General features: G+C 35.2%; 2 protein-coding genes across 3 annotated transcripts in view; one reads left to right on the forward strand and one right to left on the reverse strand.

Annotated features, from left to right (window-relative positions):
- The window catches only part of LOC131433168 (protein SDA1 homolog), a 144404-nt gene that overhangs the window by 36401 nt on the left and 80472 nt on the right, over window positions 1-27531 (forward strand). The window lies entirely within an intron of this gene.
- Window positions 5269-27531, reverse strand: part of LOC131433173 (profilin) — a 29019-nt gene continuing 6756 nt past the window's right edge. For both annotated transcript variants that reach the window (XM_058600050.1, XM_058600051.1), the window contains 3 exons: window positions 13147-13318; window positions 6711-6813; window positions 5269-6211 (listed from right to left, as the gene is read on the reverse strand). In XM_058600050.1, the coding sequence (XP_058456033.1) occupies window positions 6716-6813; window positions 13147-13318 (270 nt within the window). In that variant the 3' untranslated portion in view covers window positions 5269-6211; window positions 6711-6715. The remainder of the gene's footprint in view (window positions 6212-6710; window positions 6814-13146; window positions 13319-27531) is intronic.

Below are 27531 nucleotides of genomic sequence, written 5' to 3' on the forward strand. Positions count from 1 at the left end.
ATTCCACAAAATGAATGTAATGCCAAGACTTTTGGTCGATGATAATGCTAGTCGTTATGTTCGATTTGCTGAATTTGTTGCACCCACAGATCTCCTACCACACTAAATACTTCTTGGCAAAATTGTCAACATACTTCTTCCGGAACTAAATATATCATGTGGATTGTGTATAGTCGATAATTTAAAATATTTGACACACAAACATACGAATAAATGCAACAGTAATCGATGGGATCATAAGACCTTTTTATTTAAAATCGATGTAGATTGAAATTCCATTATGAATTTTTAAATATTTTTACTGTGTCAACGGCATTTAGTTTATCTACGCTGTTATTCGTACAAGACAACGATTCAATGTTCTTTGTCTTCGACTGACTAAATTTGTACGCATACGTGACCTATTATTGCATTGGTTGCAGCGGAACTAGACCGCATCTGAAACGATTGTGTCTGGCACAATTCTGTAATCGGAATTGGCAAAAGCATTTTAATTATCAGTCAAGTCAGACAGACTAACAGACAGACAATGAAATACGAGCTTGCATTTCTAGCTACTGATAGATACCTGTCTGATAGTATGACGATTTTCATTATTCGGATGAGTCACATTTGTTCTTGTACGAACACACAAGCTGTCAATCCGTGACTGTACGCGCTAGCATGCGCCCATTACTTGCTTATGTTATCGAATCGATAAGACAATTCTGCAGAAAACAGCTGTAGTTTTCATTTGGATAGAGCTCGGTTAAATTTTGAAAAATCACGCTTCTGACTACATGTCGCACAGAAGAATGCACGAAGTTGAACGTTGATTATAATTCATGGTGCACCTAACGTTTAATTGCTGGAATTTGCAAATTGTATCACGTTTCTAATCTCCAGTTCTGTATGATTAGTTTGATTAGGGGTTTCCTTATTTGTAGAAATTCAACTCTTCTCAAATAACTACAAACAAACCTTTATTCAATTGTCCAAATATCAGCTGTTTTTCGACGAGGGGCGAATCTAACATTGACAGCAAATGGAGAAAAACATCGATGAATGTTTCGACTTTCAATTCCTATTTAGAAATTATAGTATATTCTTAGATCAATTTTTATTAAATCGATGAACTGATGGTTATCTTTAGAAGGTACGCAATTTTTTCTACTTTTCCTCTATATCCACTGAGCTGAGCTGAGCTGAAGTAGATGCACTTCGTGATTGATCGAATGAGTGGAAATGTACAATGAAGCTTGGGAGAAGCAAATCATGTTCACTGTACATACCCACTCACTCCTAACTTTTTATTAAATAATCAATAACGACGCTGGCTACGACCAAAGGCTGTGCTACTGAGGGAAAGGAAGGAATGTTAGTCCGATAATCGTTGTTTCTAGAGACCGCGGGTACCACTGTATTATCTCCACGAGCATCACGGGATAGGAGATTTTTTAGTAAGAAGGGAAAGAGATCCGAATATGTTTTTGTAAATAATATGATCTCAACAAAACCTGATTTTCGATACTCAGGAGAATTATAAATACTAAGAAAAATATAAAATATCTCCAAGGAACGATCTCACTAGTATCCCTTTTCTCCTGCTCGCTCTGCTGTCTGCAATGCGAGATGAAACACGACAACTGAAAAAATAAAATAAAAACACTCGCGAATGGGTCCGCTGCAGACCAACCCTAGACTTTCAGTCTGAATCTACTTTTCCTCTAAATAAATTAACATAACGCCTTTTTTCGATCTGTTCACTTTTATGCTACCTGTGTGGATTATGAAGCATTTTTCGTGAAATTAACTGGTTTCCACGACTAAGATGAATCTGCGGGTAATTTTAGCGTCTCATTTACTATTTCCAGTAATAAAAAGCTCAGAAACCATCTAAAAAAGCCAAAATAAATAGTTAGCCCTACCTTACTAGCAATTAAAGTGGCATGGAGCACGGAGGGCAAAACTTACGTAAACAAATGAAATGATAGTTTCGCCTTTGATAGTCCTTTGCATTACTAAGATTGAGATTTTTGTTAAATCCGAATTTTTAGGCAAAATTGTACGATTTTAAAGCGTTTATTCGCAGAAGAAAGTAACTCCATTTGTAAACTTTTTTAGGATTCGTCCTTCTTCGAAAAATAGCGGATAATTAATTGTAAGACCAGGCTACTTGTAGGATTAATATTCCAAACCCCTTCCAAAACCTCACTCCTCCAAAAACATAATTTTAGGATTCCACGAAAACCTCTTCTATAGTTTTATAGCGAGAGAATATTTTATTAGTCTAAGTCGGAAGGTTCAGGAGCCATGAAGTTGTTCTGTACACTACGAAAGTTTTAAAAGAATGTTTTGAAAATGAGCAATTCACTTTTATTTTTCCCTGGGCTGCTCTGGCCGAGGGTGGGGATAACAAGACTACACACTTTCCATACCGGACGAACTAGACTATGGTGCCCAAATGAACACTAGTAACGAAGGAGGAAACCCTCCAGCATGTAACTCAAGCGACAAATTCCTTCACGGTAACAAATTTGCAACGAAAGATATGAGTATCTTCTATTGCAAGTTCGGCAGAGAATTTGTCACTTGGACATAAAACGTGCTTCGCCCGGTAACCCCGGGTCGTGCTTCTGTATAGTAACGGTAATTTGTCATCCTACTAACTGCATGTGTTTTTGATGTCTTCGTTTGTGAAATTTCGGAGAATTTAGTATTGTATCTGCTTGGCCTTGGCCCTGCTTTCCTATATAGTCTTCTATGTCTGAAACGGTGGCCCTTACTACCGTTCTCACTTCCACTTTCACATTCACTTCACTTACATGTCACTTCACTTGATTTTACCTATTACCAGTATCACGCATAGTGAAATGATCACTGTAGTGGAAAAAACTCCTTTTTTCCAAAAAAAAATGTTGGTGGCGTGATGTTCATATTGACATCAAGTTCATCCAAGTAATTACTTTTGTCTCTGAAGCTACTTCCGTAGTGAGGACCTAAATTCACTTCACTCGATTCTCACCGCGAAGTGATACCGATAATAAGGGTCACAACCACTTCACTTGATTTTCACCGTGTAGTGATACCGGTAATAAGGGCCGGTATGTACGATTATTACTTTGATGACTACATTCAACATGCAATCAAACTACTAGGTGTGAACGATACTGTCCACGTTGTTTACGGCTCCCAAAGATAACAAAGAGGGCATGATTTTATTCCCTCCCCGTCTGAGCCAAAGGACAGGGGAAAAGGAAGTACAGAGTTAATACCAATCATGGGAGATTTGGTTAGCATATCTCAATTCTTCCACAGATCAGTGGCAGTATCCGTTCTGTCATAATCATTGCAATGTGCGGAGAAATATAAGCAGTTTTCTGGTTCTTTGAGATATTGAGAATTTTTTTTAATCGTAGTTCCGTGATGAGAGTGATAAAGTTAGAGTAAGAAAGAAATAAGGTATTGTGGAAAGAGAAACAGGTGACTTTGTCAGAGTTGGAAAAATTCAAACCTTCCTCGATCTGAGTGTATTTACACCTTTCCGACTAAGTTTTCTCGTCATTGCAACGTGTCATAACATCAGTGCCGGTACCGAACCGGATCGGAAAGATTTGAAAGTTTCTTGGTTCATAAGATGTGAATTTTCTTATTCCTGATAATAATAGTCGTCATTTGTGAATTAAATTCACCAGCTCAGGACGAATGTGATATATTATTTCACAAGGGCAAAAGTTCCCATCTGATTTCAGAAATGATCACTTGATCACTTTGTGGGTGGGGTGCGGGATGTTGTCTTGCTGCAAAATGATTTTCTCATGTTTTTGAGCATTCAATTTCATGATTTGCTGTCGTTACCGATTTAGCATTTACTGTTTCCCTTAGTTTTAAAATCGTGTAGCACAAAACACCTTGTTGATCCCTTCAAATGATCGTCCATGGTCCAGTTACATGTCAATGGTTGTCCAGGATCGACCCACGATTCGCTGCGCTTGAGATTCTCAAAATCAGAGCTAAAAAAAGTCATTTTCATTGACTGAAGAATAGACGAAAATGACAAGAAATTACTGTCACTCTCAGCTTCGCTTGCAAACTATGAGAACAAAATCCATGTCCAGTCAATGACATAAGCGGGACAGTAGTTTCAAAATTGTGTTTTTTCTTTCATTTGCCCTTTCAGTCATTTGCAGTTTTCAGTGAAAATCCGATAGTATGCAGTGTCGATATTCAACCAAAGCTGTGAGAATTGAAAACGACAGAAAAAGGTTTCACAATAAGTTTTAACTGTTGTGCTCGAATTTGTAGTAGTTTTGGTTTCCAAAGAAGTTCTTGGATGTAATTACTTCGATTTGTCATATTTTAGTCACTTTTTATAGCCAAGCGTCACATATTTTCAATACATCGATGGAAGAATGAGAATTAAAATTCCCTGAAGACCTTAGACGTTCGTTTGGTTTCGTCTTGTCACAGAGGAAAGAGTGACGTTGGCAATTATGCTCTCTCAATTTTTCGATGAGAGACGAAAATGCATCGTCTCTCTTCGTTTCTTCTGGTGTTGGTCATTTACGAATGAGACAGTAAAACATTGAAAATGAGACTGCTGGAATGGTTTCTTTCATTGAGAATGCGTGACAATTTTAAGCTCTGCTCAAAATAAATGTATTTCTAAACTCTTGTCACGAACCGGTGCAAAAACCGTTTGTTTCATACCGAGAAAACAAAATCATACTCACCGTTTTTAACTTTTCCTGCTGCCCATCATTCCGCTCAAGAGGAACCCATTTTCTCACCTTCTGAATCTTTCCCATAACTTGTAGACGATCAGGAATTGCTTGGCGAATAACATTTACCCTCTCCGTCATTTATTTTCGAGTTTGAGTATTCGCCCTTATTCTGAATAACGACGTGTTGGTTTTTCGATCGAATATGGTTCGGTCGAATTCTAGCTACCTTCGATTTTGCTAGCGTTGATAGGAATACTAATGAAATACGATCGGAAAAACGATACGTCGTTATTCAGAATAAGGGTGATTGTCTTGATTCAACAATCCTTGCAATACATCTTCAAATCTGTTGGTTGACCTGTCTTGTCCTGACCTTGAAATCTTTTAAACCAACGTTCGCTATTCGCGACCGATAGAACATGTTTTTCGTAAGCTTCAACAAGAATTTGATAAAATTCAGCATCACTTTTTTCAAAACATACTTAAGAATCAACATTTCCCGCATATACTCTTTATTTTATTCGGCCCTATGGCTTTCTTTCATACAATATCAAAAAGTATTAGCTGGTTTTCTGTTTGTTTTTTATTTCTTTCTTTTACTGAAAGGACATTCATGAAAAGTAGCTCAATGAGAAGATAGAATATAAACAAAATAGGGATGATTGAGTGCTTTTTTTCTGAAGAATGGAAGAAATTTAGGGAAAAATACAAACCATTAGCACGTTTCTTTCGATTATAAAGTATAAATAAATTATAATCACAAAACATCTACAATAATTTATAAAAAATAAAGAGACATAAAACTCTTTAATTTTTCACTTCTTTCCCTTATTGTTAAATTAGTAGTAAATCACACACATTGTTTTTTTCCTTTATGATTTCGCTGTTATTCTTTCTGGTTTTTTATTATTATCATTGTATTATCCTTATCATAGTGCTTTGCTTGTTTATCTCATATTATGCTTTTGTTTATGCTGTCCGACAAAGAAAACGGTTTTGTTCAGCAAATCAATGATCGAAATCTGCATCGTATTTCAGCTGTTTTCTCTGAATAATGAATACAATTACGGATGATAATAATAGTAGAGTAAGTTATGCGTTTCATTTCTTCCTTTTTGCCACCAAAAATGGTCTATGATTAAACCTTAATCATTCACATTGTGTTAAATTTTACACATTTTCTTGTCCGTCTTGTTTCGACATTACAACCCACATTGCTCATGCTCATATCCTATGACTTTATTTCATCTCGTGTGCCATCGAAGAGTGTGAAAGGAGTTCCCCTGTTACATACAAGTTTTCAATTTTGTTGTCACGTTTCCTTCTTTAATTTTTTTATTCTTCATCCTATTCATTGCAATATCTTCTTTCTATTCTTCGATGCTACCACCAATTCAAAGAGAGATGCATTACGAATTTTTAAGAGCTAATACAAATTACATTTTCTTATCATACGGAAACGATTTTACACAAATACAAGAGATATACGCTCACACTGCCGCCGTGGGCTGCAAATAAAAGAGAGAAGAAAAACAAAATAGAAAATCAAACCGTGACGACAGTTCGTGTATTTTCCCCGTCCATTCAGCAATACGCGAGGCGAAAATAGTTAAAAACGAAAGCAAACACAAACAGCTACTTATCAAAGGACGAAAAGGGAAATATATTGCTAATCTAACAAAAGTACAGAGCAGAAAATGTCCTTTCTCTAGAGCACGTCGAAATTATTCTCAACCTACTGGAAACAAAAGATAAACAAAAAACTAGCAAGGGAACTTATAAATATTGACTTTGCAAAGGAAGAAATACGGAATCTCCTTTTCTCTCGATCTCATTCTTACAATTAGCACATTTGCCACTGTATTTAGTTTTCTTCGTTCACTTCAATCCTATAGCAGTAAGCTTATACTGTATCATGTTTTTCTCATTTCTATCGTTTTTTTTATTTTTTTTTATTCCAGTGTGTTTCTAAAGTTTAAATTATAAAAAAGCAGTATGAAAGTTTACCTCTTCTAATAACCACAAGTAATCAGATAATCTCCAAGCTTTTCGACTATAGATGCCGCTTGCTGAGGCTGCACTGGCTCTTCGTAAATTGATACTATAACAGCTGTGGAATGAAAAAAAAAACGGAAAATATCTTTCAATCAATGTATACTGAATTGCTGATTCTATGATGATTGATATGTTGAATCAAGATATAACGTGGAAGCACCTCGCGGAAAGTAAGCACAGAGAAGAACTCCCGTGCCAATTTTATCGGAAGATGAAACAATTTATTACATGGTAACACCATTAGTGCTATTCATCACGATGTAAATTTTCCTCAAAATCAGCAATCTAACACCGCAATTTAGTATGAAACAATAGCAGTAGTATGAAACAAGCCAACCGTTATTGCACTAATGAACCATATTTTAATCTTTTCGGTGTCACTTATACCAATTTATGCCGATTTCGGAGAGCACAAGCTGCACGATTGGATAGAATGCCAGGCTCGAGTAACTATAAATTTCGAGTATCCATCGAGCCCACAGAACTCCTTGCTGAACAGAGCGTACTGATGCTTTGTTTATTTTAGTGTTTATACGACCAACTTGGAATTGGGACTGGTCCAACAGGGAGTATGAGAGAAGATACATATTATTTAGTCTGGGTAACCGCAATTTGAGATGTGTGTGTTGCTTGCTCGATGTGAGCTTTTCTGCTTTCCGTTAAGAGGGCTAATACCGAAAATAGATTAATGGTGAGAAACTTAAAAACGTAAATTATCAGTGCACTCAAGACATTAACGGATTGCTCTTTAAGAGCGGCTTAGTAGAGCGACTTGGTAGAATATGTCATCGTATAGATGATTATCTGATTACAATTCTATAACGCAGTTTTATTTTTCCCATAGCACGTGTGAACAGCGTTCAGATTGCAAGGAACCACTATTTGGATTTTGGATTTATATATAGTTTTACATAGCCATACCTAAGTTTGTTAGTTTAATGATACAATTAGGTTATTTATGTTATTCTATCGAAGAAACAAACAACGAAAAATTAAATAAAATATTGAGTGCAATCACTTCAATCAACTTTTGCTCGGATTTTTGCGAATTTCGTAAATTTATCGATTCGTGCACCGTATTTTCAGCAGGAAGAATATTAACACATAACATAAAACAATTTTAAACATTCTCGGTAGTCTGCTGCCAAAAGCTATCAACACATGATAATATCATTTAAACATTTACTAACAATCTATTATTAAAGAGATGCATTAGTAAATTATGTGGAAATCCTACTTCTAGTAACAACATGCATCGAAATAACAATTCTTCTCAAAAAAATCTACATGCGGACGTAGCCGGTGTCGCTGTCGCTCAGTAAGCAAGGATCAATGCTGTTTGCATAATATGAAACAACGTTTTATTCTCTTCGCTTCAAAAGATCTTTTTGCAACCTACTGATCAATAACAAAGTGACAAGACATGAGCGATCTCTAATGCTATATGTCAATATCGTTTTAAAGATTGTGATGAAGAAGCTACCAGAATCATAATGAGACAGGTCATAAAATCTACGCCGTAGAAATAATTTTATTACAATAAAAAAATTATTACAAATTTTTTCAATCATTTTTCATCAGTAAGATGACGCTACATTGACATTGAGACGTGAAGGAAAGCATCTCAATTTAAATGGATATTTTTTCCGAAAATTATTTCAACGAAAACCTATACGCCTTGATTATTTTGCAAGAAATATAATGCTCAGAGCATTATATTTCTTGCAAAAGCTTTCTCATTTCTATTTGCATGATACTTGAAAAATATTTTGCTTACTCTTGCAAACTCCTTCAACGAAGGAATATAAATATGATTCCTTAAAGAACGACCGTTTATATAGCTGTTCTTAATAAGTATATTTGCGATACTTTTTTGTTTACATATGGAAACGAAATAAGAATTTGTTTAAAATGCTTAATATTGTCTTTGTGTCAAATTACCAGATCAACTGTTGTTCCAATTTCTATCAAAATATTTTAAAATGTGTCGAACCTTAAAGGAATGATTTTATGTTGAGTAAAAAGGAACAAAACACAGGTAAGGACGGCGTTTGCCTAGAGCTAGTTGTGTTTAATCGAAAAGTATTGAAAAAAATGGATTTTTTTATTGTTAGTAAAATGAGTAATTTCTGTGACTTGCATCCAAATTTCATCAAAAATATTTGATTATTTCAAAAGAAAAAAAATTACCCTCACTCTTGCGACGACAGTGTAAATATTTGGTTTCAAGATTCATTATCGTTAAACTGACAGATTGAAAGGTTTTTTTCTTCAGTTTTGCAGAGAATAATGAAATTGAGGATCAGAACATATGATTTTATTGTTTTCATTACAATTTTGGAGTGTTGCAAACAATGTTTGATAAATAAAGATCTTAGAATGCACAATCGGGTGCCTTGGGCTACAGAGCAGTAGACAACCTTGGGCCACTGGTCATGAACAGAGAAGAAAAAGAGAATGAATCAGCAACGGTGCCGTTTTGGACAAACAACGTAAGAAGCCCTCAACACCTGGAGCATTAGTAAAAGGAAAAACGCTAAGCGTATGTGAGGCGTCAAACGTAGAAACCAATTTCGCTTCAAATAAACAGCTTTCTCATTTCTATTTGCATGATATTATACAACATAAATTACGACATTACTTCTAGTAAAAATATGAATTTATGGACAAATACCACCTTAATACTTTTTGCCTTTTTCATATAGAAAAGCAGTGCAATCGCTGTGAACACCGACTTTTCAACCGAGACCCGGAGGGCCGAGTGTCATATACCATTCGACTCAGCTCGTCGAGATCACAAAATGTCTGCGTGTGAGTATGTGACAAATAATGTCACTCGATTTTCTAAAAAATGGTCCCATAGATTGACATTGAATTTCATCCCGATCCGACTTAAGGTTCCAGAATTACAGGGTGATATGCACAAAAAAATTAGAACAATAGTCACTCACTTTTCACAGAAGGCTGAAACGATTTTCACAAACTTAGATTCAAACGAAAGGTCTTATGATTGCTATTGAATTTGATATTTGTCCGACATCCGGTTCCGGAATCACAAGGTAATATGTGCAAATTTCTGAGAAAAAGCACATTAATTTTTCTCCGAAATTCTTTAACCGATTCTCACAAACTAAGATGCAAACGAAAGGTCTTGGAATTCTTTAAAACGTCGATCCGAATTCGACTTCCGGTTCTGTTATTACAGCGCGATAAGTGAGAAATTTTCAATTTCATGAGTATTTTTTCAAAGGTGACTATGAAACAAGTTGCAAATTTGTATAAAACTTACTGTAAAATTCCCCTTTTTGGCAGATCTTGTGAGTTTGTGGATATTTAAACCCACTTTTGGACTACTAGTCCTCGGCTTCCGCTTCCGAAAGCACCGATAATAATGAAGAAAGGCTCCAAAAACAGAACTCACTTCAATTTCTCAGCAACGATTAAACTTATTTCCATAAATCTTGATTTAGAGCTCTCAGATCCGAATTCCGGTTTCTATGTGACGTCTTCCCGTGCGCCTAAGATATTTAATCAACAAAACGGTGCGTATGGTGGGCGAATTGGTTTGTATTTTGTAGCTCATTCAAAACAAAACATAATTATTAAGTTCTTAAATCAGGTTACAGTTTGGTTTGCCGTCGTATTACAGAATTGTGTTTTATACCACTTCAATGTTATTTATTATTTCATCTCAAAGTAATTCAACAGTAGAAGATAATACAGAATATTTCATATGAGTAAGACTACTTGTTTAATTTTAAATAATTTCACTGTTCATATTATTAGGATACACACTTAAAAAAAACCCTGTGATTTTACATCTTATTAGATGCACATAAATGGAGCGTCGCAGTTCACGCAAATTTCGAACAACATTTAATATTGGGTCTAAAACTCCATGACATGAAATTCATTGAAATAAAAAAAAAAAGAATACTGACGATAGCAACCGACGCAACTTGAACCGAGAATCACTGGAACGCAAGTACGTCTGTTAATCGGCTGAGCCACAGAAGCATGCATCTGCTTGGTTGGTAAAAGGTGCATTTAAGTTCATACAGTCGCACCTGCTAGCAGAACGCAAGTTATAGTCGAAACCAGTAAAATTCAAGCTCATCTAACATTAAGTCATCACAAATAAAATTTCCCGTCATTTGACAAATTAGGTCTTTATGAATTACATCGTATGAGGGATTAAGTCACCTGTAAAATTCAAATTTTTTGGAGTGTAGGTAGACGATACTAAGAATGATATTCCGATGCGTGATATGTCATATTATATTTAGTGGTTATAATTGGCTGATTATATAGAATAAAGTTTGAATACTATTGTATGCAATCTGTATTATTGATAAGATCTCTGAAATGTTTGAATTCATTTGATTGCATCAAATTTCAAACAATGCATTAAGACGGGTTTGCTCGATTGAATGATAATCTCGGAATACGATTTGTTCTTTATCGGGTCTTTGGAATCTGTTAAAATGCTATCCGGAGGTCCAAGGGTGATCATGTAACAAGGAGATGCGCTCAATTTCCTCAGAGGTGGTTGAGTCGATTTTTACCAACTTAAATTCAAATGAAAAGTCCTACGAACTCGGAACGCTAATGAACTTAATAAAGATGTGACTTTCAATTCCGGAATTTCAGTGGGTGTGGAATTTTTTTCAAAAAACCTTGTTTCTATACTAGACAATGTAAAAATGAACGAAATCCTTTGAACAAGACATATCATTCTTCTATTGTGCATAGTAAATTGATAGCTAAAATATTTCATTTCGGAAATATAAGAAATATGACAAAGGCTTCATTACACCAATAGGTGAATTAAAACAAGTTTTTTTTCTTTGCAAGCGACAATACTATTCAAATGGAGGGTGCCTTGGGCTAAATGTAAACAAATTTTCCAGTTCATTTTTATGTAAGAATTACAAAAGAATCTGTTTATTAAAATTCATATCAAGGGGAACGTGCCATTTGAGCCAATTTGTTCTGATTCTTGATGGAAGTATACTAAAATTCCATAGTGCAGAATTTTAGAATACTTTTCACAGTTACAAAAAAAAACATGTCGATTGAAAAATGGCCCAAAGTTGCCGACTCTCCCCTACACTAAAACTTACAACTTTGTACAATATACCATTCCAAGTGTTCACATTAATTAAGTAATGTCTTGTGAAACTTATGGTCAAACCTAGAAGCTCATCTCACGAAATTGACGACAAAAAAATCGTACTCATCGAATTGATTTGTCGGCAACAAAGACTATACTAGAAAACTTTCTTTGGTACATAACATTTTATTGAAAAGGTAACATTAATTCAATGTTGGGTAAAATAAGTCGGAAACATTTGGTAATCAACCACTCGACAATGCCCCGTGTGGTAAAACCGTTCAAGGAGAGCCGAGTTCAGACGACAGAGCAGATTTCGGCAATCTATAGATTATGCAAATTTTCACTGGACGATCCAGTTTTACGAAAATTTTCATTACAGAATTTTGTAAATAGATATGCAATTCATACGGTAAATCTGGATAGTCGCCGAGTACGATAAAAACCATACTGTCCGTATGGTCAAATTTTCTTCCAATAACCGAACTTCTGTGAAAACTGATTGTAGTGAAACTAACTGTCAGTAATTTTCAGTAAGTGTCTTTTTATTAACAAAACTAAACAAAGTATTGAAGAATTCATCGAATGGATTGAGGTACAGGTGCTAAAGTATTTAAAACATTAGAACCACTAAAAGCTTTTTGTTTACTTATAGGCAGAAAATAATTTTGTATTACTGGGACATTTTTGGTGGACTCAACGGATTGTGCAGTGTTTCGGAAGGCGCTCATAATTTCGTGGAATAAAACCATAGCCACACCAGATTGGAATTTTCTTCATTCGTTTGTGTGAATTTGTGTTGTTTTTTTAGAATCCCAAAATCCAGAATTTCAATCAAAAGAAAACAAACAATCAAAAAATTACCGAACAATCAGTTAGATCCATTTGGTTTACAGTTTACGGTAGTTGTTTGACAGTTCAGCAATTACCGAACGATCGGTAATCAATTTAATTACCGAACTGATTACTGAACGTTCAGCTGTTGAAGATTCGGTAAAAAATTACCGAATTCTGCGAAATTTTCTAAGTTCTAAGTGTAAGTTATGTGTAAAAAATTCTTCAAATCCATGCGATACTTCCAACGATCAATCAAATCAAATGTAAGAATATTGTACAGACATATCTTCATCAATTGGAAGAATACATCTCGAATTAATTCTAATTTATTCTATGCATCACCCGAGTGGATGAGTTCGAATAGGTATATTCATCAACATAATACCATGGGCAATGCAAAGTGCTGAGAAAATGAACTTATGTAGAATTCGTACTCACCCTGCTGTGTCTTCATACAATGGACTCCCATCTTGCCTAGCTTGGCCCGGATCACTCGATCGGTACCGGATAAATAGATGTAACGCTGGCCGGCCAGTGTCACGCCTCCTGAGGTGAGCAGTTCAGTTTTGTCGAAACCTTGCACTATTTTCGCCAGTTCTTCTTTTGATACCTGTTACGAGAAAGAGAACAAAAAGTAGGAATATTAGTTTTGACGGTAATATTTATGAGCAACGAATAAAAACATTGGCGTTAAATCGCCGTGACATTGACCCAGATGTTGTGTTCAGTATGTTTCATAAGAGATCAACATATGTAAGAGAGAATCAGACACTCTGTCTAACATCATTTATGAAAGACAAGGCCTATAACAGTAGATATTGTGCGATTTTCATTTACATAAATGTATTCTGACATAGAAAGAGATGACATAAGCATAGAATAACCCAACCACGAATTCGTCCTTGTCATAACAGCAATCTTTAAAAATAAGCAACTTTGTCCTACATATAGGTGTTAATAGATCGTTCTCGCTAACTACGGCAATAATTATCACAATCAAAACGCTCTAGTAAATAGCTTCCGACGAAGCAGACGACAAAATTATAACCGAAAGTGAAAAGAGGCAGAGCACTAAAATGTGATGAATAAACAAAAAATATGTTCGAAAATAAACCGGTTTGACCATGGATCGCATAGGTAGATCATTTTTCATATAGATGGAGCGGAGTGAGGATGTATTTATTTTAAGATCACAGAAAAATGAACATCACGAGAACTTTATTTTGTTTTATTTCAAAAGTCGAGTTTACTCATAGCGTTTGAAAAGCATTTAAAATTTTCTCGACACCCTAAGACATACCTGCATACAAGAAAAGCCTACTCACGCACGAATGCTGACCGCAGCTTACGGTGAAAATAAAACGACACACTTCTGCAGCGATGTTTCGCCGTGTGCAAATTACCGCTCGTTTCACCTAAACCATAGTAGTAAGTCTAGTAAAAAGAATGTCTCATGAGGTCATGCAAGGTCGTTCACTTTCATGCGAAAACACATATGGTCGTGATTACATAATGAATTAAATTGGCATGTCGTTTTCAAGCATGTCGCACTTGACTCCTAACTAAAAAATATGTACACAACTTGCACGTAAGTGCTAGTAAGTTCTAGGAACTCTCATGTTGTAAAGCCCACTAAAAATTTGCCTAAGGAATTGTCACCGTCTTTCCTAACCTACTAAGGTATTTTTTATGCGGTCTTTTTTTATGCGTTTTTTTATGCGACTTTTTTATGCGAATTTTCAGAGTTATGCGGATTTTTAAGTGGTACGTAAAATCGCATAAAAAAAGACTTCAGTGTACTTTTTCTGATTCAATTTTTTTTTTACTATTTCATCGTTACCATGATGCATCAAACAGAATAATCTCAAACTATGAATATTACATTGTATTGTTTCAAAAAAGTTCTTTCAGCGATGTCAACGCAAACACTACCGTTTCCGCCCGATTTGTGGTTTAATGCAATGGACTATGGTCTAACAAGTCAGTTTTTGCATGTTCGAGCTCCGACCTACAAAGATTTATAGTCTTAACAGGATGGTGCCACGTAAAAAATATTTGAAATCGAATATTTGTTTGATGTCAGATGTCTTAAAAATGCACGAAACGTCTAGATCTGATGTTTACTGTTTTATTTTTTTGAAAATGTTGTTTCCGGGACTTGGAAAACTTTTAAGTTGCCGGATATATTTTTTTTGCTTTTTTTTTCACCCTGTACAAGAACCCCACAACATAATTTTTGCACCATGCTATCGAAGATATGATCAGCAATTTACAGGGTTGTAACGAAAAATTCTAAAATCAAAACGCGCGAAGTGGAAAACTAAAACGCTCGAAATCCGCGCAAAGTTGGAAACTAAAACGCGCAATATTCGAGCGAAGCATTACACCACTTTTTTATGCAGGTTATGCTTTCCGCAAAACTTGAAAATTCACTGAAATAAGATTGCACAAACTGTTTTCGAACGCGCATCGTCAGTTTAAGACCTGAGTGGTGTTCTGGATTCCAAGTTAAATCTTAAGGAGCACATAGAGTTTACTATTTCCAAAGCCTCTTGAGCTATTAGGATTTATTTTCCGCGTTACTAAAAAAATCTTGAAAATCCACTTAAATATAGTTTTAAAATCTGCATAAATTTATCATATAAACACAACAAATAAGTCCGCATGTACGAAAATGTTAAATTAAAAAAAAATTACTTGCAAATGTGATTTTGAAAGAAGTTCAACAGATTTCAACGAAGACATATTTTTTGCTTCAACATTTTCTTGCTCGGTAAGCTTTTTCTTTTCGGTAAGAAGAATTTTAAGGTAGACCACATCAGGATGATCTGATTTACTCTTTTTAATTCCAGTTCCAACTATTTATGCTTAAATCTAGTGCTTTTATATTAACTAAATCTAATCAGACAACATGAACGATTTCTTAATAACATTACGTGATAAATGAAAGTCGAAAGAACTGAAACATTTGTTAAATATGCTGCACATGCTAGCAATGGACTCGTTATATTCATAATTTGTTCTAACATAGGGAATCTGAAGAAAATAATTTACTCGAAAATTTCGATGTCGAATGTCTAATTGTAACAATTGCAATAGCTCGGAGCAATCGATTCGCGACTGAAGTAGGTCTGCCACAAAATTTGAAGTATATTTCAATGGAAGACGTCGGAAAGCGAATCGGACAAATTTGCGTTGAATCGCTACAATTCGTTGGATATCGTTTTGATAATAAGATGACCAGATAACAACAGCATATTAGGGAGTTAAACGAACTAAAACGCAATACACAGCTTGCAAGCAATGTACATCAGAGGTTGTTTAAGTAACGCGGAAAATAAATCCTAATAGCTCAGAGGCTTTGGAGATAGTAAACTCTATATGCTCCTTAACATTTAACTTGGAATACAGAAGACCACCCAGGTCCTTAACAGACGATGCGCGTTCGAAAACAGTATGTGAAATCTTATAGTCGAACTTGAATACAGCCTTTTGCGACTAAAAGAGATGACGGAGCATTTAGTAGCTTTTAAAACCATTTTGTTGATGTTACATCAATTAGGTAAATTATCCACCTATTCTTGTAGGAACTCTGAGTCAGCTGCAGATTTGATTATATGAAATATTTCATCGGTCATCGGGGAACGATAATGAAACTATCGATCTTGATCGAAAAATTTAGATCGTTGAGATACAATAATATTATAAACGGTCCAAAGTGACTTCCTTGATTTTGTATATAGAATCTAAATGTAAACGTGCTTGTAAAGAAGGTATGATTTTGGGAGTGTAGGTTACAAATTTTGTGGAAATTGAACGCTTTGGCATGAATTCATGCTGAGTCTCAGATATGTAATCAGAGCAACTATGCGTTATAAGATCCAGAAATATAATTTCAAACAGCTTCGATACAGCGCACAAAGCAACAATTCCACGGTAGTTGGATACTATACCCTTGTTCACATACGATTTCTGCCATATTTCGATGGCAGAAATCGTAGATGAACGTTTTAATTTTTTCTTCTTCATTTCATTTCTTATTCAACTTCACTTCGTAAACCTGTCGTCCATATTTTGCTTTAAGAATGCGATTTTTAACCCACACAAAATTTATGACCATATTATCGAAGAATAACATTCATTTTATTACGTTATTTGCGTTATTGAATGTGTTTTCACTGAGACGTTATCTTCCATCAGACATCAATATCTTTGAGTGCGAAAATCTTCTTTCGATTTCGCATTAGAATGGGAAAACGCAATCACATACATCGAACATATTTTGTAATTCCTGGTAACAACTCTGCTGGAATAGCAATTTGTACCACTCGAGATCGGAGAGCACGAAATCCACCTTCCACCTTCTCGTAAATTTTAGTTTTATCAAGGTAAATTAACCAATTCGGCCAGCTCGACCAATTGCTGAAACGTTCGCCCATCATTAATTTTTTGGGGTTTCATGAAAGTCACAAGCTTCAAAAATTTGCAAAGAACTTTATTTTCGAACAAATTATTCACGAATGTAAAATGATGTTTATTGAAATTTGCGCGAACATCATAAATTTGAATTTATGATAAATTGTTCAGTAGTATGAAATAACCATAATTACTCAAAAGTATAGTTTTCTACAATGTTTAGTATCAACGAGTATCAAAGAAAAAATATCATGACTTTTATTTGTCTTTCTCGTACATTGCATTCTCGCGTTACGTACTGAGTAGGTATAAAATGTAAAAATTGACACGTTTCACTCATTCTAGCATTCTTGTACGATTTAATTCAAATTTTCCACCGAATTTTTAAGTGCTAAATCTTTTAGTACTTTGTGAAATTGGACGGTCACCCGCTCCCTATACATAATTAGCACCCTAATCACCATATTAAAATTCAAGTCAATGTTCAATCAGCATTAGTCGATTGCTTAAAGTTGTCCTAGAATTCTCGGAGATTGTTTACCAGCGCAACGGAACGTAACTCTAGTTGCGACTTTTCGGTTCCAACGAGATTTTAAATGATACAAAAGTATTGTATTGCTTTTGGAAGCGCCTAGATACTATTTTATTTATTTCGTCTTCGATTCATCAATGCATTAGCAGTTTATGAACTATTAACGCCACCTAATGGTTCAACATAAACCACTTCAAAATCAGCACTTTAGATAAGACATGATATTTCATCGCAAAAAGTATTTTGCGAATAGCAATAACTCACGCGATCTTCATACGTGCGCTGAAGCGAATGAATTGCTTCAAACACATGTGTTTCCATTTTGTTCCGCATGAACTCAGTATGAAATAGAATAACACATAATAGGTAGGGAGTAACCTCAAGAGTGAAAATCGTTTTTCTTTCCATGTTCTGCATGACGCAAAATAAGTAAACAAAATTCGGTTGTTAAAGCCCGAAAATGTTGAAAATGGCTGTCTTGGGCTTAAATTTGAAATTTTACTTAAATGTGAATGGACAAGGAAACATTAACTTTCTTTGTGATTACAGCCCATTTCGACGTCAACATTCCAAAAGGGCCTAAAAACAATTGAAAGATTCTCTTTGTTTACTTTCTCTTTCGACTATATCTGCGTTATTATACAAACGTTCGTTACATATTTGGTACTGTTGGAAACATGGGGATATTGTCTTTCATTCTACACGAATACTTTGTAGGTACACGTGAAAATTAAGGAGATATTCACAAAAGAGAAAGTAAACAAAGAGAAACTCTCATTGGTTTATATGCCCTTATGAAATGTTGACATCGATTTTAGTGATCAAAGAAAATTACTTCTCATCCCATCTGATTGTTCTGAACATCAATTCAAGGAATAGGTAACATATCAGACTTCAAGTCAAATTAAATCGAATGTCAGTCAGGGAATGAGAAGAAATTTCGTATACCATAAACGAAATTTCTTGTTACATTGTTACTATTTTGTATCTTGTCAAATGTCAAATTGGCAATTGGCTCAACCAATTAAATCAGTTTGTTCATAACTCTAAGGAAATCAATCAAATGATTTTTTCCACATACTGTTTTATAATTAGAACAGTTGTCATTTGCTCGGAACTGTTGATTTTTTCAATAGTTTACGACTATATTTAAATAAAAAGATAGAAAAGAGCGCTCAAACTACATTAGATAAAACCCAACAACACATTTTTTCCGAAGAACACAGAGAGTTGATCAGTATAACTATGTTGAAGTGAATAACATAGGTCGTTCGACACTACTGGTTTCAAATAAATTGCAATCCAAATATAAATTTTGGGTGAGACAACAAAATGACCTCCACCTAAACTGGCCAATATATGCTCAAAAAAGTTTTTGTTCGACCCGTCAGTTAATACATTGCAAAGCCTTTCTGGTTCAACAGACTTCGTAGCCGATTCTTAGCGTACAGAATCATTGAATGAAAAGTATTACTATCCTATTGACACTACGAATCTTTCCAGGTCAGAACTCGAACGTATGACAAATGGCTTGTGAGGCCAGCGCCCTATGCATTGAACCGCCAAACTCAGGATAACACAGTGCCCTTCGATGTAAAACTATAAAGATTTTTTACATGTAGCAGAAATTCAACGTCTACTTAGCGGTTTATGATGAATTGCTGAGTTGCATAACGGTTCCACATAAACTTTCATGTTTTGAAAAATCGCAAACAAGACATAAGGAAAATTTCAACAACAATTTTAAACAAAATACATCCAACGAGATTTTAATGATTAAGTTTGCTATTGATTTGTAATTCTCTTTTACTGGAGTGGCCTCCGGCAGTAGACCAGAGCTTTTAAAGCTGTTTAAAATAAATGAATAGTTAAGATAATATACATCCATGCACACTCATGTATAAACACACACATACAAAAACAAACGCACTTACAGATTTTAAATGAACTTAGAAGTTGGTATTGCCGATTAAATTAAGATAATGTTTATACAAAAGATGAGGTGTCATGCTTGTGTGAGAAGGAAAATTATAGAATCTCAGCTACAGGGGGTATCGTTGCTTTTGAAAAAAAATAAATTATTAGCATCGTTTTTTGAAAATGGTTCGTCCTTCTTGGATAGGACAAAAAGGATTTTTCAGGGCTACAACAGTGAACTTCAAATTGATATCGGCAGTTCCGGTATAAGCGTTTCCAATTCTTTGACCTAGTATGTGGGATTTATTCGTAAACTCAGTAACTCGAAAAGCACATACTATAACATGAATAAACCAATAAAAAAAACAAAATCCTAAGTGATTATTTGAATTTATTTTAGTCGTAGCAAATTTTAATTCGATGATAAAAATACAGGGCATACAAAACTACCAAGTAGTTCGAGAGATACACGGCGAAAAAAGTTCCGAAAACATCATACAGTGGTCATCATCTGTTTGCAAATTCTAGAGAAACCTAATTCAATAAAACAAAACGAATAGCAAAAAGATAACATGACTTACTGACATTTTTGATTAGTGTGAATTTTACGATGCTGAAAGATTTAGATTCCAGGCATGTAACATAAGATGAACTGAAGGCTGAAGAAAATATCGATCTACATTTTTTGTTACTTCGTAGTTAATTCAGCTAAAGCAAAATTCAATGCGGAAGAAATTTCTTTGTCATGCTGAGTGATAATTTTATACCGAATCGAGATAATAATGGAAATCATAAACTGTAACTGTGATCCCACTTAGCCAGACGACAATCAAGACGAGCGATGTGTCTATTTCAGAAACAATTTCATGACACAAGAATGGAATATTTAGAAGATACATAGACAAGTCAATATTGCAAAGCACATGGTTCTATACTTCAGACAAACACAAAAAGAGGCCTATATATTTACCATCTGTAAACAAATAAGGACAGGTCATCTCTGGTTCAGCATGTGGTACATAACAAAACCTATTTGAAAACAAGCTTATCATCGGCATCTGTTTCAATTTACGTATTCGTTTGAAAACTAGTATGATGAAAATCAACTCATATGTTTTAGTGGAAAACAAATCTTCAAAGCATACAGTGCGTTACGCATATATGAATAATTACTACGCATTATCTATAAATATTTCCGAAACACAAAGCATTGAAGATGCGCACAAGGTAACCTGTAATTCAAACAGGCGCCCTTATTTCTCCGACATTATGATAGTAGGGTACTTGTTTTTTTTTCACGAAACCGGTTATGTGTCATACAGCCACAGCCGGTAATCGTCACTCGTGTTACTTATTTGGTAATGTTTCAATGGAATACAAGCGGTTTGTTTCCAAAGGCGGGCATATCGAGAAAGCAACAGAAAAGTTACTGTCCTCGAATAGCGATACACGTTTCTGAGTGCGCCTTACCGGCGATGTACGAGCGGACTCGCTAAGTTACGTATATACTCGTAACAAATGCATTATACGAGGCGTACGACTATCAAACACATTACAAACCATTTATATGTGTAGCTATCACTATTCAGTACATCGAGGAAAGAAACTTAAAAATGTTCGAAGCACACATCGTTGCTTGTTGAAATGCCGGCTAGAATTAGTAGCAAATTTGAAATGCCAAACGCCGAACTTACGCGATAAGAGTTCTCGACGCAAAAGGAAGTACATTTTGTCAGATCGAGAGACATTTGACTTAAAGTTATTTATATACATAACAGGAGTTCTATAGGCTTTTTAACTCATATGCTTCGTATTTACATACAGGTTGGCTAATCACAAATCTATTTATTTTGGCCCACTAATATTGTAGGACATCGTTTTGCAGCAATTTTGCTAAACATTAAACGCCGTAAATCCATTTCAAATAAAATTGACAAAATTGCAAGATACTAACCATAACCGTGTGGAGAAATTTCGAGTTAAAAATATCTAAATCAAACCAATCTGGGATGAACTCTAACGAACTGAGTGATAATGCGAACATTCTTCAACATTATGATTCAACTGTGAATAAAAATCATGAACGTACATAGATGGAAATATTGTACGATCACATTAATAAATACTTACTAGGAATAAGTTAGATACGGTAAGAGTAAACAGCACAAACGAGCTGTGCGTGATAGCGAATAGCGTTCGAAAATTCAGTCATTGGGTTAATTAGAGTGAGAATCTCTATCTCGTTTCTTTATTTTTCCTCATTCGTAATGATAACTACCGTACATCACCTGTTGTACATTATTTAAGTACTTTAAAGTACAAATGACATGAGTGCGGGCCACGAGATATCTTATTTTTATTTAATTGAACGTTGCGGTCGGAGTCAAGAGATATCTCGTGCTTCTGGAAATTTCGACAATATGCGGGATTTGAGCACGTATTGAACGAGAAAAGCGCCGTTCACAGAGTGTTAAAATGTTACTCTATTCACTGAATGGAGAGATATAACTTTCCGGGTCAAATTCTAGGATGGGATACATTTTTACCCATCGATTTTGTTTTGTCTCTCAGAACTATAGGAAATATTGACAATATTCTACCATTTGAAAATTGTGTTATCTGTAATTTGGTAGAACGAAATGGAAATAGTTATAAAACTTTTACGATTAATCATTTCTTGTTTTTCCGTCTTTGTATAAATTCACATTATTTCAAATTCGTATTACAAATCTCGGTTGATTTTTCAGAAGGCCGTAAGAGCAAGTGACAGTTTCTCTTTGTTTACTTTCTCTTCTATTAATTACCAAGCGGTTTACACGTTTATCACTTAACTCTTTGCATAGAATGATGCCCGAAACTTTCGACTTTCAAACTGAACTGTGAAATCCAAGAAAATCTTTTTTAATCACATCACAATAATCGAAAGAGAGAGTGAACAAAGAGAAACTGTCACTTGCTCTTACGGCCTTCTGAAAAATCAACCGAGAAATAAACTGTCCATCACCCACATATTAGTCCCCCATCGGTTGTCACTTCCACATATCACCTCATTCATCAGGTCCCATACGTAAACGACACAACCTCACGAAATAAACAGGGTGAACATCGTTTGGCAGCTTTCAGTGGTCTGCTCACACAAAATGTCTGTGTGTATGTGACAAATAATGTTACTCAATTTTCTCAGATATGGCTGAACCGATTTTCACAAACTCAAATTCAAATAGAAGGTCTTATGTTCCCATAGGCTGCTATTGAATTTTATCAAGATCTGATCTTATGGTCACATAGCTTGCTATTGAATTTCGTCTTTGTCCGACTACCGGTTCCGGAATTACACGATAATATGTGCAAATCTATGAGAAAATGCACACTTAATTTTCTCGGAAAACTCGTAATCGATTTTCACAATCTAAGATGCAAAAAAGGTCTTGAAATTCTTTAAAAAGTCCCCGAAAAGTCGATCCGGACCCGGTTCCGGTTTTACAGCTCGATAAATGCAAAATTTTCTATCTCATGAATATTTTTCCATAAATGGTAGCGAAACGAAGTGCAAATTGATATAAAACATCTTGTAAATTCATCTAGTTGGTAGATCTTTTTAGTTAAACCTACTTTGGAACTAATAATTCTCGGTTTTCGGTTCCGAAAGCTCCGATAATAGGAAAGAAAAACTCAAAGAAAAGGAACTCACTTTGATTTCTCGGTAACGGTTTAATTGATTTTCACGCTGATCTTGATTCAAATTGAAACTCTCATTGTCTTAAAAGATACTGTGCAATTTCATCCAAATCCGACTTCTGGTTCCGAAATTGTATGGCGATAAGTGTCAAAATTTTCAAAGTGTCATACAAAATAACGATGCAAAACCGTGCTTGTTTGGAAGAAGAAACAACAACCGTCTTTGCAAGCGAAGCACAACAGACTTCGCAGCCGATTCAGAGTGTACAAAACCAGTGCTACGATTCTACTGACACTACGAATCCTTCCAGGTCGGGGCTCGAACATACGACAACTGGTTTGTAAGACCAGTGCCCTATGCATTGAACTGCCAACCCGGGTTAGTACATCGCGCTTTATTCAATTTCGTATAGCGTGCAGGGTTGGCACATTTAAATCGAAATTTTTTCAGAAGATTAATCTGTAAATCTGTATGGTGGATTAAAATTCTGTATTGAAAATCTGTACATGAAAATGATAAGAAATTAAAACGCAACGAAATGAAAGTTATTGAATCGCATCTGAAAATAACCGCTAATTTCTGTTTAGAGGTAGCGTTTATTTTAATGTAATTGGGCATAATTTCTTTTTACTATCTTAAATTATGACCAAGGCCACCATCTTTCCATCAGAAGATAGTTTAGAAAACAAATTACGAATTACGCTGAAATAATTGCAAGAAACGTTAATATAGATAAACCGTCATAAACAGATGAGATCATATGTAGTATTTACCATCCTTGAGATTCTCTTTCATTTAATTTGTATCCACTTGTTACTATTATCACAAAATTATGATAACGATTCTATTCTTTTAAATTATACTTTTTGCTTATCTCATATAAAAAGGTTATGATTGAAAAATTGAGTAGTAAAAATTGTGTATTCCGGAGTTGAAGGTTAAAGTGTGTGAAATATTGTACACCGTCACTTGAAGCGACGAAATAAAAGTCGTAAAAAATTCACTAAACTGGTCTCAAAACTACTACAATCGGTAGCCATTATCAGTATATACACATACCTATTCGACTTTTCATTCTAATCCAATTTGGCAATCATCGGTTCAACCATATCCAAAAAGAGTACAATCATTCAAGTGATATACATACCGACATTGCAGATCAAGACGACTATTCATTTCAATGCATTGGTGAAAGATAAGGTCCTCAGCCGAATTTCGTAGTGATTGTAAAACCTTTTCCCATATGAAAAAAAAACCTTCTAATGCAACAAGACTAAACTGTGGGACATGCTGGAACTAATAATCTTGAATGATGGCGAAATACCAGATAAACCGTCTGATGCGGTTTTTTAACGACGCTGTCATCCGCTTTGGCTGTAGAAATTCACGCTGTTCATTGCGACCAAACCAATACATGTGTGCTCTTGTCTACCCGCAAACTAGAGAGTATATCACGTGAACCATTGGTAATTGCCATGAAATGGCAAGAAATGATACTTGGTCATACTCTAATAACACTTTTTTTCCGTCTGCATCTCTACTAATCCTTTCCGACCCGTCGAAAGCTTAATGATACGTGCCCAACTTGTTTGGCTGATTTCTTTCGCCGTGAGCAACACTTTTCACTTGGACCCGGTTTGTTACCTATTGACATTTTAACTGAGCGATGTGAGATGGTGTTGCATAGAAAGTTACCTTGAATTTCAAACCATCCGGCTACGTTTGACAAAGAAAGTAGTCATACTAGTTTCAGATATCGATGGAACGAACGTAAGATGCTACGTCCCCAAACACGTTTTTTTTGTATAGATTACAACAACGCAATCTTGTTGAGTCAAGCTGGTTGTGTGCTCTAGAATACCATGCCTTTCTCAATTTCATCACATGTGCGAGCCATGAAACGACAGTGGCAGTACATTTTGATGTTAAATTCCTTAAAATAATAAACAATGTATTAAAATCATCGAAGCTTGCACACTATTTCTTATTAATGAAAAAAATAGAAATTAGGGTTATTGTACCAATAAGTCAAATCATTAGATCATTACATTACTTCACGCATTTCTTGTCATTGAATAAACGAGTTGTGATAAAATCGGACACAATACCTTCGCTTTGTCTCTAAGAAACAATACCAATCCCTAAATGACTACTATCTGTTCCTTCGGTTCAAAAAGTGTATATGCAAATAGCATTAACTTTGCATCTGCATAGTCTGCGGATTATGTTGAGTCGTTAGGTGAAGTTCAACATGACTGCTACTCGACGACTGATCAGTCGAAGACGAAACGTAAAAATACAATATAACAGAAATATTAGTTCAACAAATATGCAATACTTTCGTTAGACGACGCGAGAATTCGAAGCAAATTCACCCATTTTCATCTCACAAGGACACATTTTTTTGCTTACGTTAATCCGTTTAAGAAATTCGAGATTTTTTGTATCTCTTTATGTAACTTGGATAGCTGAGTTTTCACGAATAATAAGATTTAATTCAGTGTAGAACGAGATCTGTCAAATGAGATTCAATAAATGAAGATCGATGTGAAGCTAGTATTCCTACCTAGAACGTTAGTTAAACCATGCAATTTGATCTTTTCGACTTCTCCGAAAACTCCTATACTATTTGTGACCCGTATTCCGCCTGTTGAATATAGTATTGAATGGTGAGTTTTTTTTTGTTTCAATTATAGAGGTTTTAACATCTTAAAGTCATTCGCCTCTTCGGACCAGAAAATCTTTCTGGCCCTATGTGCGGGGGTTGGGAATCGAACCCAGGTGGGCTGCGTGATAGGCATCGACTATCCCATCACGCTATACTCGTCCAGCAATGAATGGTGAGTTGTGTATCTCAGAATAAAGAGCTGGTAGGAACATAATAATATTGAGTTCATAATTACTTCAAAATGGATGGCGGTTCTATTTTGAAGTGATTATAATCTCAGTATTTTGAAGTCCCAGTTATTCAAGACGTACAAGTGGCAGAGATACAAGAAATATCAATTTTTTTATCGGATAAACGATAAGAAAGAAAATGTGTTTCTTCGTAGAGTAGTTGTTCTAATGAACAATTTCACGGGGTGGGGTGTAAACTTTCTCGAGTTCAGCTATGAAGTATATTTTGAGCAAACTTACGTAATTCCAATCATATACATTTTTCGAAACTGTCTTTTTTTAGCAATTGAAACGTAGTAAAACTAAGCTGCTGACGGCTTCCTGTCGTCACAAAAATATGATATCTCGATTTATAAATAGGAAATATTCATTATGACAAATGCACATAACAAAGGTAAAATCGGTTGTAAAACAGTGCTGATTTTCGTTCGGATGCGACAAATTTCACATCGTCGCTCAAAGGTACAATTTTAAAATCGTATGAAACCTCCTGAATGAAAACTAATAGAGTTTGAAGGTTATGTTATTTGATGACCAGATGAACTGACTTCGGTTATACAGGGTCCAAAAGTTCCTGTAATAGTGGAACTCACTTCGTTTTCTGAGATGATCTGAGAACTGTTTCAAGTTCGCCAGAAAATTTTTCACTTGGGCAGAAAATATGCTTCACCCGGTAAACAGTCAATCATTGGGTCGTACAGACTATTACATAAGAGCGTGGTCACTGTTGTGAGAAAATGAAAATACTCAACATGAAAATACTTTTGAATATTGTTTTATTAGATCAAAAACTAGCATGCAAACACATTAGTAGCAAGTCCAATCCCCTTCAGCGTTACTTTGAGCGAGATTTTGCGCGTATTCTTTTGAAAACGACCTCCAAATTTGTGAATTCGGCGAACAAGCTGTTTCAAATTGTGTGGTCGGTTTTTCCTAAGCTTCATCTTCATTTGAGCCTAACCGGATTGGCATCGGGCGACTGAGAGGGCCAATCCAAGGTAACGACATCATTTTGCTCCTTTGCCCATTCAAGACGTTTTTGCACATGTTTTTCACTAAACATCGGTTATTAGAAAATACTTTGAAATTTCAAATTATTTGCGATCAAATGTCTGCGAACAGTTCCGTACGATATATTTAAACGTTTTTTTGGTAAATTTTGAAGCATCTTCGCGTAAAGTTAATGTCGGATTCTTCCAAAACAGGTCACATATAATTTTTCCGACAATACACCAACAGAGCCGCGATTTGGAAAGTCGTCGACATTTTCATCTCTTTGAAGCGATTCACCCACTTACTCACAAACTGTTTCGACTTTTTCATGTATTTCGCCACGGCAGCTTGGGTCATTTTGGGACCTTTCGGGTGCGAGCACAAAAAA

This window comes from Malaya genurostris, chromosome 2 (genome assembly GCF_030247185.1).
Source record: "Malaya genurostris strain Urasoe2022 chromosome 2, Malgen_1.1, whole genome shotgun sequence".
Taxonomy (NCBI): domain Eukaryota; kingdom Metazoa; phylum Arthropoda; class Insecta; order Diptera; family Culicidae; genus Malaya; species Malaya genurostris.